Source organism: Tympanuchus pallidicinctus, unplaced genomic scaffold (genome assembly GCF_026119805.1).
Source record: "Tympanuchus pallidicinctus isolate F22 unplaced genomic scaffold, pur_lepc_1.0 scaffold1, whole genome shotgun sequence".
NCBI lineage: Eukaryota > Metazoa > Chordata > Aves > Galliformes > Phasianidae > Tympanuchus > Tympanuchus pallidicinctus.
The window spans coordinates 52,775,644-52,792,914 of NW_026294618.1; the positions used below are offsets into that span (position 1 = coordinate 52,775,644).

Consider the following 17,271-nt stretch of genomic DNA (forward strand, 5'->3'; position numbering starts at 1 on the left):
AAGGTGAAGATCTTAATTAAGGAATATTCTGAAATCAGCTGGAAGATGGAATGAGTTCTGAGATGTATTAAGTAGCTTCAGGGACATAATGCATAATTGCTCTGAAGCAAAATAAGGACTTGTCTGCAGGTTGTAGGTGATGTGTTATAGCTCATCAAATTGTAGGCTGAAGCTTTTGCTTGTATTAACAGCTGCTTTTTAAAACATTCTAAAAATCCACAGCTTTTGCAGAATATCAGCTGTTCACCCATGTAACTGTTTTGTTAAAACATCTCAGATAATCAAGGTGCTTTTTTGCCAGTCTGCTTTTTTTTTTTTTTTTTTTAAACATTTATCTACCTTGCATGAAGTATTGGCCAGGATACATATTTTCTGTGTTCTGATATTCACAGCTACTGACAGAACCGGGTCGGTGTCATTTCAAATCATCTTCCTTAGTCCTCCATAATACTGGATAATACACATAGTATTCTGAAGATGCACTGTTTAGAAAGATATTATGTATTAAAAATCTGTAAATTATCAGGAATTTTTGTCAGTCAATCCACTGTCTGGCATTAGCATCAGTCTTCTCTATCATTTTTAGTTTAATTGTGTCCATATATTTAGTAAGATAGTTTCGTTGCATTTCCTGACAACAATAAATAACAACATGAAACACAGAAATTCTATCTATTTTGTTGTATTTCTTAACATAATGTTGGATTGCATTTTCAGATCATATAACAGCATGAAAAACAAGAAATGGAGAGTGGATGATGATGGCATGAGAAAGCATATAAAAGAGTAAACAGAACAAAGTAGTTGACTTTAGTTCATAGCTACAGCTTCAAAAATATATCAGTATTTTTTAAAATGTGAGATTTCTAATTTGAATCAGTACTTTAAACCATTCTCCATACAATGACATCTAAACTCCACCAACATTTCCTTTTGTAAAAATAATTTTAAATATCTTTTTACATTTTGTGACCTATGTATTTTCTGAGAAGACCTGAACTTTCCAAAGTTGTCATGGGTATTTACAATGTAAAAGAGTTTGAGAGTTCAAAATGAAGAAAAATCTCAAGAAAACAGTTTTGCACTTTGAAGTCACAGCATTAAGCTAAAAATAGACAAAATGATAAATGATAAATATTAACAAAAACAGACAAACAAAAAAAACCCCACAACCTTGGAAATCAAAATTAGTGAAGGATAACATTTCAGATAAAGTGGACAAGGAAAGAGCTGCCTGAGTGCCCTCTCAGCTTCTCAGGTTAAAGAACCTTCTTAACTGCTCAGAAACTCATTCTTCACATTCAGCTTGACAATCCTGAAATCAAATGCGCCATGGAAAACTTCCCCAGATTAAGCAGGCACTGTGTGTCTTTGGGTGCCTTTGGACTGAGACAAAGGCAGATAATTTACTTGCACGTGCCTAGTTGTTTTCACAGCTGACTTGGATGGTAAGAATACTGGGTTAGTATCATTATCTTCTGAACAAAGAACATCTGAAACACAGTGAAAGAAGTAACTGAGTTTTGCACTTAAAAATAACATTTCTATTCCTGTTTCCCTCACTATTCTGCTACGTTGGTGTAGGTCAGTCCCAACCCTCTGTTTTTCATTCATCTGCTATTTATTTCAGGGAGTGTTGTGAGGCACACCTGATAAATGCTGTTTATTCAGAGATAAATGCTAATATTCAGAGATCCTTTAGTACATATACTGCTGCCTGAACTGCAAATGTGATGAAATGGATTTTGTTAGTAGATGACTGGCAATTACACTGCTCAGATAGCATCTGCTTAATTAAAAAGCTGTATATCCTTAGTCTAGGCATAGGTTGACAAGAAAGTATTCCAAAAGTATAATTTAAGAATATTTGACATATGATATAACTCTATGCAGCACATATTTAGAATGCAGTATGTATAATTAATAAAAGAGAATATATTTGTGAGAAAAATCTGTACACAACACTTGTAAGTGTAGTGCATGGCCTGTTCACTGCTGTCATTCAACTTCAGTGGTAATATCCCCAAGATGTTAGATATTATTTTGCAGGCAGTATTATTACACTGAAAATAGCAGCAAAACTGCACAGTTTGGTCATTTACTCTTGTATTTTTAATGTAGTTTATGTTAAACTTTTGTCACTATCCTGGTTTCATTATAGATAACAAAAGTTCCTTATTTTGTAGTGTCATAAATGCACATCATAAAAGGAGGACATTCTGCACTGAGCCTACACTGAACTGTCTCTAATTTCAGATCTTTTTGGTGGACACTCACGTTCACCTTCTTGCTGTCGTCAGTAAAACATACCAAACAGATAAAATGTTTAGTATCTATGTTAAGTATCTAAATGTTAGTAATTATGAATATAACTTTTTTTTTTCTCATATAATTTTTTTTCTCTTGAATTAGTGATAGTGGAATCTCGGCTTCCTGAAATCAAGTAGAGCTGAACAGAGATCCAATGTATCTGCTGATTCTCTCTGATTAGCAATACTGTTAGCAGTTACAGACAATCAGTTATCTCATGTCTTTTCTGTCTTAGATAACTTAGATAAGGCACTTAATGCTCTTGCAGAGAAGGTTATTACTTCTGTGATAGTTACATATCATGCCTCCTCTTTATTCACTTGTTCATGTATATGTGTTGCATACTCAGTGATCAAATGCTAGGTTCAGAGTTGATCCTTGGCACTGACAAAAGTGAAATGGACTCCTTTGCTCTGGTATTAATCTTTTAAGTTTAGTTGAATAGTTGAAAAAAATGCTGGTTTTTCCTGCCTTATATGCCTAGTATAGTTTACCATTTCCTGGACTTGTAATTTTGTTTTTGTACTCACAAAGCATAGTTATGTACTCTTACTCTGCAGGACCTTAAGAGAGTGATTATCGATAAAACCAAAGCGTTTCCCCTCTAGTTAGACCCCAATGATTCTGACTCCCATTCTTTTTATATCAGCTCTTGGAATCTCTCTGCCTTTATGGCCAGAAATGCAGCTTTATTAAATGTCACAGAGCTCACTAAATCCCTCTATATTTCCATTAAGCACTGTCTACTTTAGTGGTTTGTACTGTAACAAAATGATCTGTTGATCTGGGAGTCCAAAGCACATACTTACATGTGATTCTTTGATGATGATCCTAAAATGACTGAAATGATTACTTCAACAAAACAATCAACACTTTGTTTTTATAGTGCTATGAGACCAGCAGAACTATTTTGATTTTTCTACAGTATTTTTTCAGTCTGAGAATCTAACAGTAGGGGCTCAAAATGCACGATCCAACAGCTGGAAGAGGTTCTCTCCTCTTTCAAGTCTTCCTGCTTTCATATCATGCACCATACAGGGATATACAACTACCATACTGATTTTAAACAAGAATAAGAAATGACATACATTATAGACAATTTTTAAAAGTGAAATGTAGTGTGAGGCATTAGTCATAGTCTTTATTGTTGAAATTACCAAGCCACCCTATCGAACGTGGCAGATACCTTGTAATATATGCTTTTAGACATAGCCATGCTATAGAATTGAGGCTGCAGAGGGCAATACCTCTTTATGCATGAACTCTTCTAAGTTCACATTAGGATCATCAAGGTCTAGGCTAAGAAACTTTTCAACAATAGCCTTGCATTTTTCCATCTGGTCACCTTTTGAAGGATGATCAATACGTTTGATAGCTTTTCCATTGCGAATCAGTTCTGATACTTCCACTCCCCTTTCAATAATTTTGGCAGGCATTCCAGCTAGTGCAGCAATGTTGGCAGCATGACTAACAGTGGATACTCCTTGTTTGATCTGATAGAAAAACACCAATTCATCTCCATCTTGGTGAGTCTCCATGGTGAGGTATTCTAGAAGAGGTGTGTCAGGCAAAAGTTCCAGCTGCATTAAGCTGTGAAAATTAGTGGACACAAAGACCTGCGGACACTGGGTTCCTTGATTGATCCAGTACTTCAGCACAGCAGCCAGAAGGGCCAGGCCATCTAGTGTGTTGGTCCCTTTGCCAAACTCATCGATAAGTACCAATGACCTCTCTGTGGCATTGTTTACTGCTTTGGCAACCTGGTTAAGATCAATCATGAATGTGGAGAGTCCTACAGAAACTGATTCCCTAGTGTGGATTCTTGTGTAAATCCCATCGATTGCTCCGATCTCTGCCTCTGCTGCAGGCACATAACTGCCAATTAGACCCATAAATATTATAAGACCTACTTGCTTTAAGTAGACGCTCTTTCCAGATGAGTTGGGCCCAGTGATTATCTTTATTCGTCTGGTAGCCTCACCACTGTTCACAGGATTAGCCACAAATGTCTTTGCACATAGTTCCATCAGTGGATGTCTTCCGTCCTTGATGTGGAAGCCCTGGCGCTGAGTAAAGCGTGGCCGGCAGTAGGAGTTCTCCCGAGCCATCACTGCCAAAGCCAACAGCACGTCCAGGTGTGCAGTATACTCAATCACGCTGTTAAGCACTTCAGACCTCTCCAAGATCTTTGCCTGCAGCTGGTGCATAATAAGTGTTTCTTGGTCTCTTATCTCACAGTGCAAGTCACCCAGCAGGCTGTCTAGCTCCTTAGTTCTAGCACTTCTGTAGTGCAGTTTATCCTCTGACAAGAACATGAAGTCCAAGCCTTCAATTTCAAAGTCATTTTTATCCACCATGCTCGGTAGCCGTGGAATGGAGAGAAGGAACCCAATCAAAGGAATGTAGATCACACAACAGGAAGGAATATGGTTGTCCAACGTTTCCAGTTCTTTTTGTGCCACTTCTGTAAGAAAGTCTGACAGACCCATTAGCCTTCGCTTCTTTTCATCAATGGTGGGATCCACATTGGGTCTAACAGTGAAGCGATTTTGTGAGATGCTGCCTTCAAAGTCCACCACTTTGCTGATAAGACTAGCAATGTATTGCAGATCATCAGTGAAGACGCGTGAAATAATCTGAAAGAGTTCAATACTATGGGGCAGAGAGCGACATGTGTCTCTAAGGCACAGTGCGCTGCACACTGTCTTATAGAGTGCTTGCCAGTCACTAACTTTTGTATGGGATAGAGTCATTCTTTTTAGAATAAGAGGCACATTTTTTATATTCCTGAGGCAATCTTGAAGGGTAAGGACTGTTTCATGGTTCTGAGCCAACAGGAAGAAGTGGATAACATCCAGCCGTTTGTTTAGCTCTGTCAGGTTCCGAGTAGGTCGTGTAAGCCACAGCCTCAAAAGTTTTTCTCCCCGTTTGCACCTACAGCGATTTAAAATCCCATATAAACTGAATCCTTCTTTTAATCCACTAGAAAGTTTATACACAGAAGGATGGATATCACTTTTAAATATCTGTAGAACACTGTAAGTGTCTTGGTCTATATTCACAGTTTCTGACAGAACAAACTTTCTAAAGGCTAAAACAGGAACTGCAATACCGCTTTCTTCCAGTTCAACTCCAACCCTTCTCCTGTCGAGGTACTTAAGGAGCCCCCCTAATGCTCTTATCATGAGTGGGCACTCAAAAGGGATGACTGAGGACAAATAAAGAATTTTTTCTGTTGCAGTCATATGGGATGGGATAAATGGAAATTGTCTAGATAGAATTCGTTGCTTGCTGACTTCTAGGCCAAAATCTATGTTAGGAAACAGGACAATTTCTATTTTTCCTTTATCGCTATCACTGTCTGCTAGGTTGGTCAGGAAATTGGCAATATTCTGATCCTGTTTTGCACTTGTCACTATGCATTTAGGATGAACTTCCCCAGTCACTTTTTGCAGCAGCTCGAGGCCTTCACTGTCAGGTGTGTCAGGCATGAAGTAAACTGAGCAATCTTCTGTATCATAGTAAGTAACTGCAAACTCCCCTGCATACCACAAGACAGACATATGTATGTCAGAACACTCTTGCTCCTCTTGTTCAGGCGCAAGCAGTGATGGCAAGGGGCAACTCGTGGTTGATGTGGCACTCATTCTACTGGAGAACAAAATCCCTGACTGGATGTGGTCCAGTGCAACCTGATGCAGGCTACTGCTTTGAGCCAGAGGGCAGATGGGTGATTGCCAGAGGTCCTTCCCAACCTCAGCAACTCAGGCCTACGCCCAGCATTTCTGTGAAGTGAACTGTGCAGCTTTACCAGAAGTAAGCACAAATGCCCATAAATACAGCAGCGTACTTGTGCATATGTACGCACATACAAAACCAACTGCCCGCCCCACTGACCACGGTGCCTTGCAAAGACACAGCCACACGGACTGGTCAGCTGGGTCTCCCTGCTATTTATGCACCTGCTTCTTCACACAGTGCCAATTTCTGTGCCAGCAGATGAACGTTTGCTGTAGGGGTCAGCCAGTCTCCCTTACAGAAGCCACAGTAACAGCCACCTCTCTGCCTCCAGCTCCTCTCCTTACCCTCCACTCGTCCTCCTCGCCCACCGGTGAACACCTCACTGCGGCTGTGTGAAGGCCGCGACTTCCACCTCAACCCCCTTCTTCCTTCCCTGGCTCCCGGCCTGTCAGGGAGGCACTGCGCCGGGGCCGAGCCGCTCCACCCGGTCCGCAGCGCCCCCTCTGGCCGCCGCGATGCCAGCCCGGCCGTCGGCAGGCGGCGGGCTCTGCTGCTGCGCTGCGGGCCCTTCGCACGGCCGCGTGCCCCGAAGGACTCCGCTCACTGCGGCACTGCTTCAGAGGCCGGGTGTTTTCTTCCTCCCCACCCAGCACCCAAGTACAGCACGTCTTCGTAATCGAGCGTCTGTAGCTTTCCCATGTGGAAACAGCTCCTCTTCTCCACTGCTCCAGGCACGTTCGTATAAATGAGCCATGACCTTCCCATGCACCTGCATTGTTTCATCCTTTTGCCATCAGCACCTCATTGCAGCCATTGCAGGCAGGGCTACATCAACTGCTCCAAGTCAGTACAAATGTCATTCAGGTTTCCAAATATCTTCCAGGAATGTGTCAACAGCAAAACTCAATTCCTGACCATTTAGCATTTGATTCACTCACAACCAATCTGTTTTTGACAAGCACCATCCCAGCCCCTTTTGAATGCTGTTTCTTACTGGAGCATGATGATGTCGATCTCTTCCCTGGATTCCTCCCTCATTTTCTTCACCGAGTACTTGAGGCTTCACATTTTGACAAGCATTCTCCTGGCTGAAAAGGTCTTTCTTTAAATTACTGATGGAAGACTAAGCGTATTTCAAAGAACTGTCAGCCAGAGAACACAATTGATGATTTAGTTTCAAAGTAGGCTAGAATTCAAAATTATCTAAGAACTATTTCAGCCATAGAATATCATATTTTAAATAATGAGTGAGTTTGGAATGCACTTACACTTACAAGGAGATTGTGTACCTTAGATAGAAAACATCCACCACTAGATGTCATCATTTCAGAGATTAAGGAACTGGAAAGACATTTCTGACCTGGTTGAACAAGACTTACAATGATAGAACCAAATGTGCAGGTACTTACAGAAACAAGGTTCTTCTGAAGTGAATCTTTATTGAAGTAAAAACTCAGTAGAAAGCCTTCAGTGAGCACATATTGCATGCGAGTAACTGTGAAAGGATCACAAGAAATGAGTATGTGCACTGCTTAGACAAATGGATGTTGTATAAAGGTATGTGGAAGGAGAGAGCATCTATCTGCCTTGGGGCATCTGGTAGAGGACCTTTTCAGTGTGGATGGAGATAATAAGAAAAGCAAGAAGCCGAAAGAAGTGGCATATGGAGACACAAGCCTGACTAACATGATTAAGGAGACAGCAACAAGAGTTAAACCTAGTCAGTCACAGTGATTGCTATGAGTGTGTGGAGTGTGGGAATGCTTATTTCCATCAGATTGTCTAGTAGAAGGCCTTGTCAAGTGGGGTGATAAGGGGAAGAGAGAAGCCATAAATAAAATGTATAGAGACTCAAAGCTGTCAGGCAAATGTAATACAGCCAAAACCAAGAAACAAACGTTGCCAATGACACTAATTGGTGGGCTGCTGGGAAAGTACAGGCAAAATAGGACATCGCAACTGTTGGTTTGTGTAAACCTTGAGGGTCCAGGATGTTAAAGGATGTTAAAGGTGAGACTACAAACTAATGGACGAACATACTGGGGAAGGGGATATTGGAGAAACAAAGGAGGGACAAAAAAGAGTGTAAAAAATCATGTAAAACAGCACTTGCTTGACCACTGAAAGCTGTCCTGTTTTATTAAATCGCCTCTTAACCAGCTGTCTGCGTGATCTTACTCCCAGTCCTGTGTGTGCTGCAGGGATAAGGGGCCAGCTACTGGGGGGACTGGTGTGTGTGAATCTCGAGTTAGGGCAGTGTGTGAGTGCCGCAGGCCTGCTGTGTCAGTGGCTGGAGCCAGTGGAGTCTCAGTGCTAGATGCTGGAGTGGGGTCTGTCTGCTGTCTGCCCTATCTGTGGGTACTGTTGCACCAGTGTCTTGCTGGGGCACTTTCAGTGTATGTCCTCTACACTTCTGCCTATGTCTGGGGATACGTGCTCAGCCTTCCTACCAGTGGCACCTGCACAGAGAACAGCAGCAAGTACGTCCATCATAGAGCCTGTGTCCCCACAGCGCCAATCTGTTAGGGAAAAAAAAAAAGGAAAAAAAAAGTACATATTTTCCATTTGATGACTTTGAGAACATAAAACTGCTCTTGACAAACATTTGAGATTTTTCTCTGTAATAACTTGCCTGGTGCTGATATGGAGAATAATTTACAGTTAAGTGTTCCATGAAGACTCTTGCAAACCATTTGAAATTAAAGCACTTGCAGTGTTGTGTATGGTACATGACTGAAGAAGAATGAGTAGAAAGGAGGTTTAATGACATTTTTAATTCTTTGTTTAAGTTCTGCAGTAGATAACTGCGTAGCTGAAACAGAATATTTGGCATAGCATTGTTTCAGTACTCTTCTCTCATTTTGAAGCAAATTTCCATTCTAACAAAAACTCTGGTTAAAATGAAAACTATAGGCATTAAATGTGAAAGTTCAGTCTTCTAGCAGAACCTGTAATTGAACTTTATATTCATATTTAAAGGTGAAAAAAATTGACTCAAGCCTTTATGAAGATTATAAAAGCCATTATTTTGGAAATGAAATCCTGCATCGCTTCGATCTTTGCTCTATGTTGAAAAAAAAGCAACCCAATGGCTATTACTACTGTGAGTCCTCTGTTTTTCTTGGTAAGTACATCTTCATTTTCCTCTTTTATCAGTGATGTCTATAATTTATCTACATGAAAAACTATTCTTTCTGCAGTGTATGTTAGGAATTTTTTGTAATAATATCCATGGAGTCTGACAGAAGTCTGTCCTTCAAGTCTTGGCATATAGGTATACTGTGTAGTGCTTGATGACAGCTAAAGCTTGTGGTTAACTATCCATCCCCAGTCCTATTTCTTACTCTAAAATGAGTGAGAGCTCATCTCTCTTTTGACTACAAAGGCAGCATGTGTTACCAAATTTGATTAGACACAGTAACTATGGATGATTAACAATAAGTGAAATATCTCTGGTATGGGAGAGATGTGACTTCACTTTTCATATATAAAGAGAATTTAAATGGTGTAACAGATCTAATAACTTGTCAGAGTATCATCAACACTACTGACGTACAGATACCTTGTGTAGAATGTTACAATGCCAGAAATTACATTTGTCTACTCCTGCTTTATTTGAAATTTCACTCAGTAGTTATTCTAGGCTTGACTTTTAATTTTTGCCACAAATCATATATAGCTGGCATTTCAGGTGGTATGCAAAGAAGGTCTATGCACTGAGAGTCTATGAGATAAAGGCTCTATCATAAACCCACTTAGTTCCCACTAGCTGATGGTAGAGCTTGGTTGAGACTGCTGTTAGTCATATTAAGAACATGAGTTAAAATAATCTTCAGTGGAATATTTAGAAATTTTTTAGGATATTTACTTAAATACAGTCAACCCTTTCAACCTAGGCATGTATTGAGTAATTTATTACCTTGAAAGACACCATTCCCACAGTTTGGAGATCTTTAATGGGATGACAGGCTAGTAGTCGTACAGCAAAATTAAAATTAATTGTAATTTTTTTCCCTTGCCTAATTAGGCAGGATCTTTATATGTGCTGTGTCAGATGTGAATCTTAAACGAGGTTTATAACAGGGAACAGTTCATGGTCACAGAAGGTCAGCTTATGTTTTTTCTTTGTACACCTTTGATTTTATATTTTGGGTCATGTCAATAGTAATGTAGTGGTGTTGGAAGACATGGGATACTGACATTCATGCCAAAAGCTCATTTGAAGATTTAATTTGGATTTTTCCTTTAGAAATAGAAATTCAAAAATGTAGCAAAACTTTGTTTTGCATGTTGTGAATGAGCAGTGGTTCCTTTTCAACAAGAATATGGACAGTCTTAAATGTTAATAAATTGAAGTCTTCACTTTGACATACTCAAGGAAGAAGAGAACATCTGTTCTTGTGTGGTTCCTCTAACAAGAAGAAAGAAATATAAAAAATCTTTTACAGGTGTCCTCAACAACAAAATGCTTACTTAAAGACTATGATAAACTAATTCTATGATAAACTATACATTGCAGCATTTTCCAGAGTTCTGGTAATAAGCAGAAATATTCTTGACAAAAATTGACCAGAGGGATATCAACAAGCATGTCAGTGGATATAACCTTTCCAACTTAAAAGCATCGTAGCTTTATTAATGAAAATATCCATGACCAAGGAATGATGGAATCCTCAGAAAGAGAGAATAAAACGTACATTAGGGAAGTCTTTCAAGACCATTGTCATCCCTTCTAGCTCAATAGAAACACCTTCATTGTAGACAGTTTTAAAGGAAAGCCATGACTTCATCTTTAAGGACTGAGAAATCTTAAAAAGAAGAAAAATTCTACTTATTCTGAAGATGCATCCTTACAGACTAAAAAATCACAAAAAGATGGGAACTTTGCAAAGGTAGCGTGTCCATTCATCCTCAAATTCTGCACAGTCCTTAAAGGCACGATGAGCAAAAAAACAAAATGAAAACTGCTGATACAGGCATCTTTTCTGTCTGAGCTGATTTCAGTGGAAAGCTACAACATTCTAAGGCTTGAAATGAACAGAAATACATGGGATTAATTCAATATACTACATTTTTTTCCCTAGCAAATACTATTCTTTCATCATAAAAAAAACTACACTGAGCTTGTATGCCTCATCTGCTGTTTTTCACCTACTCTTCAACATCTGAAGTTGTTCATACTTAATGCTATGTCAAAACTAACTGTAGTGGAGAAGACAAAGGGTGTTTACGAGCAGTTATTACCATCTCTTTAAGTTTCTATTGTTCGGAGCAGATTTGCATAAACACTGCTACTAAAAGGGAGTGTTGTTTCCAGTACCCTATGTAGGGTGCAGGGGATAACTTGCTTTGTGCCTTGTGGTACCTTGTTTCCCTATTCTCCAACACTGATGGGGGAAGTGCTTACTGGTCCTCAGGTCTGTTTTGAGGAATTATTAAATACTTACACAGTACTTTCAGCGTGCCAGTCACTTTGCAGATGCTAAATATTATTTTGTGTTAATGGTTTTGTTTGCACTTAGGTCATCTTTATTGAAATTTACTGTTACAAAACAAATAGAAAATACTGCCTATGGTACAGATTAAAAATATATATATAGGATGGCTCTTTAAATTAGTGTCGACAATATTGCAAAATCCAGATCAGTCACAACCAAAATTAGATTTATTTATACATTTCTCTTTCTCTCTTAATATATATATTTTTTACTTGTCTTATGGATGTCTTATAGCTATATCTATGTGTATATATATCGCTAATATCTGCACATATGTTTGCACATCCAATTAGGTACTTATATATATTCAAATACTTAGAAAAAGAGAAAGTAAAGATTATTTACCATGGAACAACATTTTTCATTTGGATTAAAGTAAGGCTCAACTATTCACAAATATACTTCAGAATGTTTTGGAATATATGTATCTGATTAAGGAATATGGTAAATAGCTCATTATGGATAAAAGTATATTTGGTAGATATTGATGATATTATTTTGGAACATTTATTTAAATCTCTGTGCTTCTTGAACTTTTCGTGTTAGCAGCATTTGAGAATGCTAAAATGAGATAATCTTTCAGCTTTTGAGTATGAGTCCCATTAAATGTTTTTTAACAACAGTCAATCAACTGATATTCAAAGCAAGAATCAGATGCCTCTTTGGCTGATTTGTGGTGTGATAATGCAAAAGAATTTATGGGAAGTGTAATTTTCACAGTCTGAACAGAATTCTCTGAATTGTTTTTACATGAGTACTACATCTGGCTTTCTGTAGCCATCATATTTGGATAGAAGTTCTTCAATGACATGACATTAAGAAAATTGAGCTTTCTGATCCCCATTTTCCTCAGACCCTCAGAGGGTCAAACATCTTTCCAAAATGCATGCATCTTGTTTTTCTAGTTTTGTGTACATTCTAAAGGCAATAGTAGAGGAAAAACAGCTATATTTGAACAGAGTTTAAAGCCTTTATTGTTTAATTTCAGAGAAGGAGAAACTATTTTAATGAAATTTGAAAAACTCAATATTTTAAATATTTTTAAATGTTTTAAAAGATTATTTGAATAGGGGCTTTAGTAAACATAGCTGGCTACAGCATTCAAGTAAACATGGGAGGGAGTCAATAGGCAGTTCTATCAGTACATCAGAAATAGAAAAAATTAAAAATTACTTATTACAGACAAGAGCTGTACCCAGCCCTAATTCTTTCTGCGTATGTGCACTCAAGCACAGGTTTTTCCTCAAAGTGCACAGAAAATACAAAGGCAGTATTTACTTTTTGCTACTTAGAGTTTGGCCAAATTTCAAGTTTACTCATCTAATAAGATGAAAAGATCTAAAAAAGGGTCAGATGTAATGCTAGAAGAGAAACACAAATCGATACACAATTAAGGGCTGCATACTGTCATTGCTATTGCTAAGAAATGCCACAACACAAACCAGCTTGATAGCTGCACATTTTAAAAACGTTTAAAAATAGAGGAAGCATTAAAGCTTGATATAGACAAAGACAGAGGTGGAACACCTATTGAGATGTAACAGTATGCACAGCAGGTGAACAAGCATTGATGGTATGTTACAGAGAAACATCCGGTATCTTTAGCATAGCCTATAGACACACGTACCAGACCTCTGCATCTGCATGCCAGCCCCTCAGGGTATGTATTCAGAAGTTAGAATTTGACATGACAGTGACAATGGGGTCGAAGCTTTATTCTCAAAGCAGAGATCAGTTTATTCTTTAAAGCAAATAAAACAGCAAGCCGTCAAAAAGTGCTTCTTCAGACAACTCACTGTGACACCCATTGTATGTCACCCCAAATCTGAAAGAACAGTGAATGCTGGAACGAGGTGAGCTTCTCAATATGTACTCCCTTAGCTGAATGATGGGTCAGTTCTTTATGTCACGTTAGAGATGTTCAGTAGACCATCTGGCCATCAAAGTGATCATTATTAAATTTTCTTATGTTAAACATGACTTTGATGTTAAGTATCCTTCTTAAATATTTTTCAGGATCTGTATATTAAGATTTTTGTAGACTTTTGTTTTAAAGAGAATGTATTTATTGTAAAAAAAAATGAAATTGAATTATATATACATCAAAGGAAGCTTTCACATGCCAGGCTGTATTTGTGCTGTAAACTCTGGTAAGGTTCTCCTGAGTGGCTGCTAATAAGGTTAAATATGAGACTTCCTCTGTGATATCTTTGAGACAGAAGATCCTCAACAGTAGTCTGTACTTTGGTGGAAACCACTCAGCTCTTTCTTTCTGCCCAACTAGAACTCACATGTTGGGACTGTGTGCCAGGCCAGAGGTTAGGGCTCCACTTGCAATCTAGCAGTAGCAATCTGGAAAGTGAAATAGCAGATGACAGCCATTTAGTTATTGTGGATAGAAGTGTAAGAATATGGTAAAATAATGCTCTGTTCTCAAATAATTCTTCGAACAGGTGGGTTTTTAAACAGCAGAGCATTGGTGAGTCAGTCTCCATTTCTCTGGAACTTAGGTAGAAGGCAGGTGTCCAGTCTGCTTTCTGAAGTCTCTCTGAAGTGGGAGACATCTGCAGACAGTCATTCATCCCATCCTAAAATGCATATCAGATAGGCAAGAGCTAAGAGGTGTCTAATATAGGCAAGAAGTGGATCTGCGATAACCCCATTTAAACAGTTGTTAGTATTTGTTAATTAGTTTGCTTCTTAATTATATAGATACGAAACCATACAGATTCTCAACTGAAGGATGCACTATATTTATAAAGTTTGCGTTTGAGGAGATCAATAACCTTATAAGCAGAACATGTTACAAACAAGACATATTCTTGCAGACAGCTGTTCTTAGGCCATCAGAATTGTTTAAGTAACTTTTTTAATAGCCTTGATTTAGGATGTAGTGGTGCACCTTATGCTTCCATATTACATTTTACAGTGCTAGCCAGGCAGCTGGTTTGACCCGACTGTGATTGATTTTATTCATACAGCAATTAAACATTTTCTCATGTTGGACACAGCAGTGGTAAACAAGTAAATGTTGGTTTGATCGTCCAGATTCTACATCCTTTAAAATGATGTGTGTCTTTTATTGATTTCTTTTACTCTCCATAATTGCATGGCATTGAATCACTTCTAAAATTCTGAATCATCCTTTGAATTTGCCTGTTATCTGTCCTACTCCTTGTTCTATAATTTCAGAATATTCCTATTCATATTGTTTCACTTTTTAATTTTTCTTTCCTTGATGATCTATTTATAGGCTTCTAATTTCTCTACTGTATTAGGATGTGATTAACCATTCTTGTGTTTCTTGCATATCTCTGGCACACTTCCTAAATTTTAATTAGTAACAGCAGTCATGCTGCTAATGGATAAAAATGTCTTGGGCAGCTTCACAGGGGCTATTTCTTAACATTTGTAATTAGTAATTCATTCACTGTTTGTGATGAGTTTATCCACAGCTGCTACAGTTTTGTGCATACAATATGCTAAATAGCGCTTTGCCTACATGTAAAGCAACAGATACCATGGGTTAATCTGTGAAGTCTTTCTTAAAAGCACTATTTGTTTGCAGTGTCATGTCATCAAATACTGACGTATAAGAGGGATTCCTTCCAATATGGCAGAGAAGCACTCACATTTTAGTTTATAACCTAAAAACCGGGTTCTTTATGGACAGTGGATAGAAAGTGGTGATCCAGTAGTTTCATACGCTGCAAATATTTTCTATTCGTAGCTGAGAATGGAGCGTTCCCCTAGTCATTCATTTTTTCTTGTCTTACATTAAAACTTGATGTATGCTCTCTTTAGCTTTAGTGACATATGTCATATGCTGTACAGTTCCTCCTTTATTGATAACTTTATGCTATTGAAACATTAATCATTAGCATGGCATTTTTCGTAATGATACAGCACTTTTATGTTAACTTTTTGATACCAGTTATAAATTAAAAGCTATAGTGATAAATACTCTGTGTAAATAGGAAGGCTAACAAGTTGACTGAAATGAAATTAATCATTGTAAATATGATTTGAAAAGGTTTTCATTTCAGAATGATATTTTATTGCTTCAAGGGCAACTTCTAGTGTCCCCAACATTCAGCTCTAACATTGGCAAATGTGTACAAAACTTTTCATTAGAAAGCAGCAGAGAGTCTTAAATACGGGAGCGTGATGCTTGGTGTTCAATCATGCATTTCCTAATACTCAAAGTAAGTAAAACCTCATCATCTTCCAAGATTGTTATTTGTGAGTCCATGATTACATATTATTTACTTTGTATGGGGCAGTTTTTGCAATTTTCTTTTAAAGATATTGTATTAAAATTCTAGGGCTGTCTGAAGTCTAAATGCTGGTATTTGTCTTCCTATTTTCCAATAAAAAGATGTTTGAAGCTGAGATGTTTCATGCCAGTGCTGTTATCAGCAGTGGAAACAACAAAAGTAAGATTTCCCACAAATAGCTTTCAAAATTATCTGCAGACAAGGGAAGAAAATTGATGAAGTAAACCTGACAGAAAGTACAAAAGTGTATTTCAGATCAATGAGAATGTGACTCATAGTGAAAATTTTCTTGAGTAAGTAAGTAGAAGACAACTGATTTTTCATCACATAGGCTAACATGCTGTAAAGTACAATTTAAAATTACCAACCATCTTTTTTGTATGTTAAGTATTTTTACTTTACAGACATTTTTCCTCAGGCAGATGTTGGTTTCCAAACAGCTGATTCATTCTTAAATTTTTAAATAGATTGCAAATATATAACATATTGAAGTCAAGATAGGCTAAATGCCTGCAATAAATAAACTGCGAGTTTATTTTTATTTATGTGAGGAGTAAATAAAATATTTAGTGTTCTTTCATTGAATATACCATTAGAAAATAGTAATTTTTTACAATTTTCCAAGCTAGAAAGTCACATCTTGTTCTATTTATTCTATGGTCGTAACATCAATAGGAAGCTATATTTGACTTACTGTTATTTAATTAAGCTCTTCTGCTGTACCTGCACGGAGTGCTTTTTAGTAATTCAGAGGGCACACTGAGAGGAAAAACAGTATTCTGTTGTTACAGCGTGAGTATTTTTCAATTGCTCTGACTAACTGTCCACAGCCTACCAATTATAGCAGAAAGTACTTGCTGACCAAAGACTGTTTAAAAAACTTTGTAATTTTAAAATCACTTATTCAGGGAAACAGTGGAAAAGCATTTTAATACCCAGTTAGTGTTTTCATAGCTTGTTGATTTATTTAAAGATGTTTGGGTCAGAATGCCTACATACTGAGCTTTGTTGCTTTAATCAAGAGAACAAACAAAAGGCTTCTTTACACGTAAAACTGTTCCTGATTAAATACACATGGAAAATGGGTCAAGCTGAACAGGAACAAAGCACTCTTATTCCAAAATAAGAGTGTTCACATATGGAATTGACCAGAAATGGCACTTTGTATTTTAAAATGCCCAACCAACGTTAATCTGTCTTATCTTTCAAATGCAGGAAAGCTCCATATTTTTCCTTCTCCGTTTTAATCTATCGTATTGGAAACACAAAGCGCTGCATGTTAAAATTTGCATCACTTAATTAGGACATATACAACCCTTGGCAGAAAAGGAGACATATTGGTGCATATTTATTATTACAAATGTTATTTTTACTACTGTACTGCAGTTGTACTGGATCAATGTGAAGAAATCATTTCCGGAACAAAACCTTTGCTATATAAATAG

General features: G+C 37.7%; 2 protein-coding genes across 4 annotated transcripts in view; one reads left to right on the forward strand and one right to left on the reverse strand.

Moving 5' to 3' along the window:
* Positions 1 to 17,271, forward strand: part of AKAP7 (A-kinase anchoring protein 7) — a 74,763-nt gene that overhangs the window by 24,113 nt on the left and 33,379 nt on the right. For 2 of the 3 annotated variants that reach the window (XM_052671490.1, XM_052671489.1), the window contains exon 7: positions 9,031 to 9,175. In XM_052671490.1, coding sequence (XP_052527450.1) covers positions 9,031 to 9,175 — 145 coding nt within the window. Of the gene's footprint in view, positions 1 to 9,030; positions 9,176 to 10,570; positions 11,252 to 17,271 lie in introns of those variants that run through there. The other variant, XM_052671491.1, reaches the window with a different exon arrangement.
* MSH5 (mutS homolog 5) lies at positions 2,622 to 5,957 on the reverse strand. Its single transcript, XM_052671379.1, has one exon. The coding sequence runs from the start codon at positions 5,955 to 5,957 to the stop codon at positions 3,528 to 3,530; it is 2,430 nt and encodes an 809-aa protein (XP_052527339.1). The 3' UTR covers positions 2,622 to 3,527.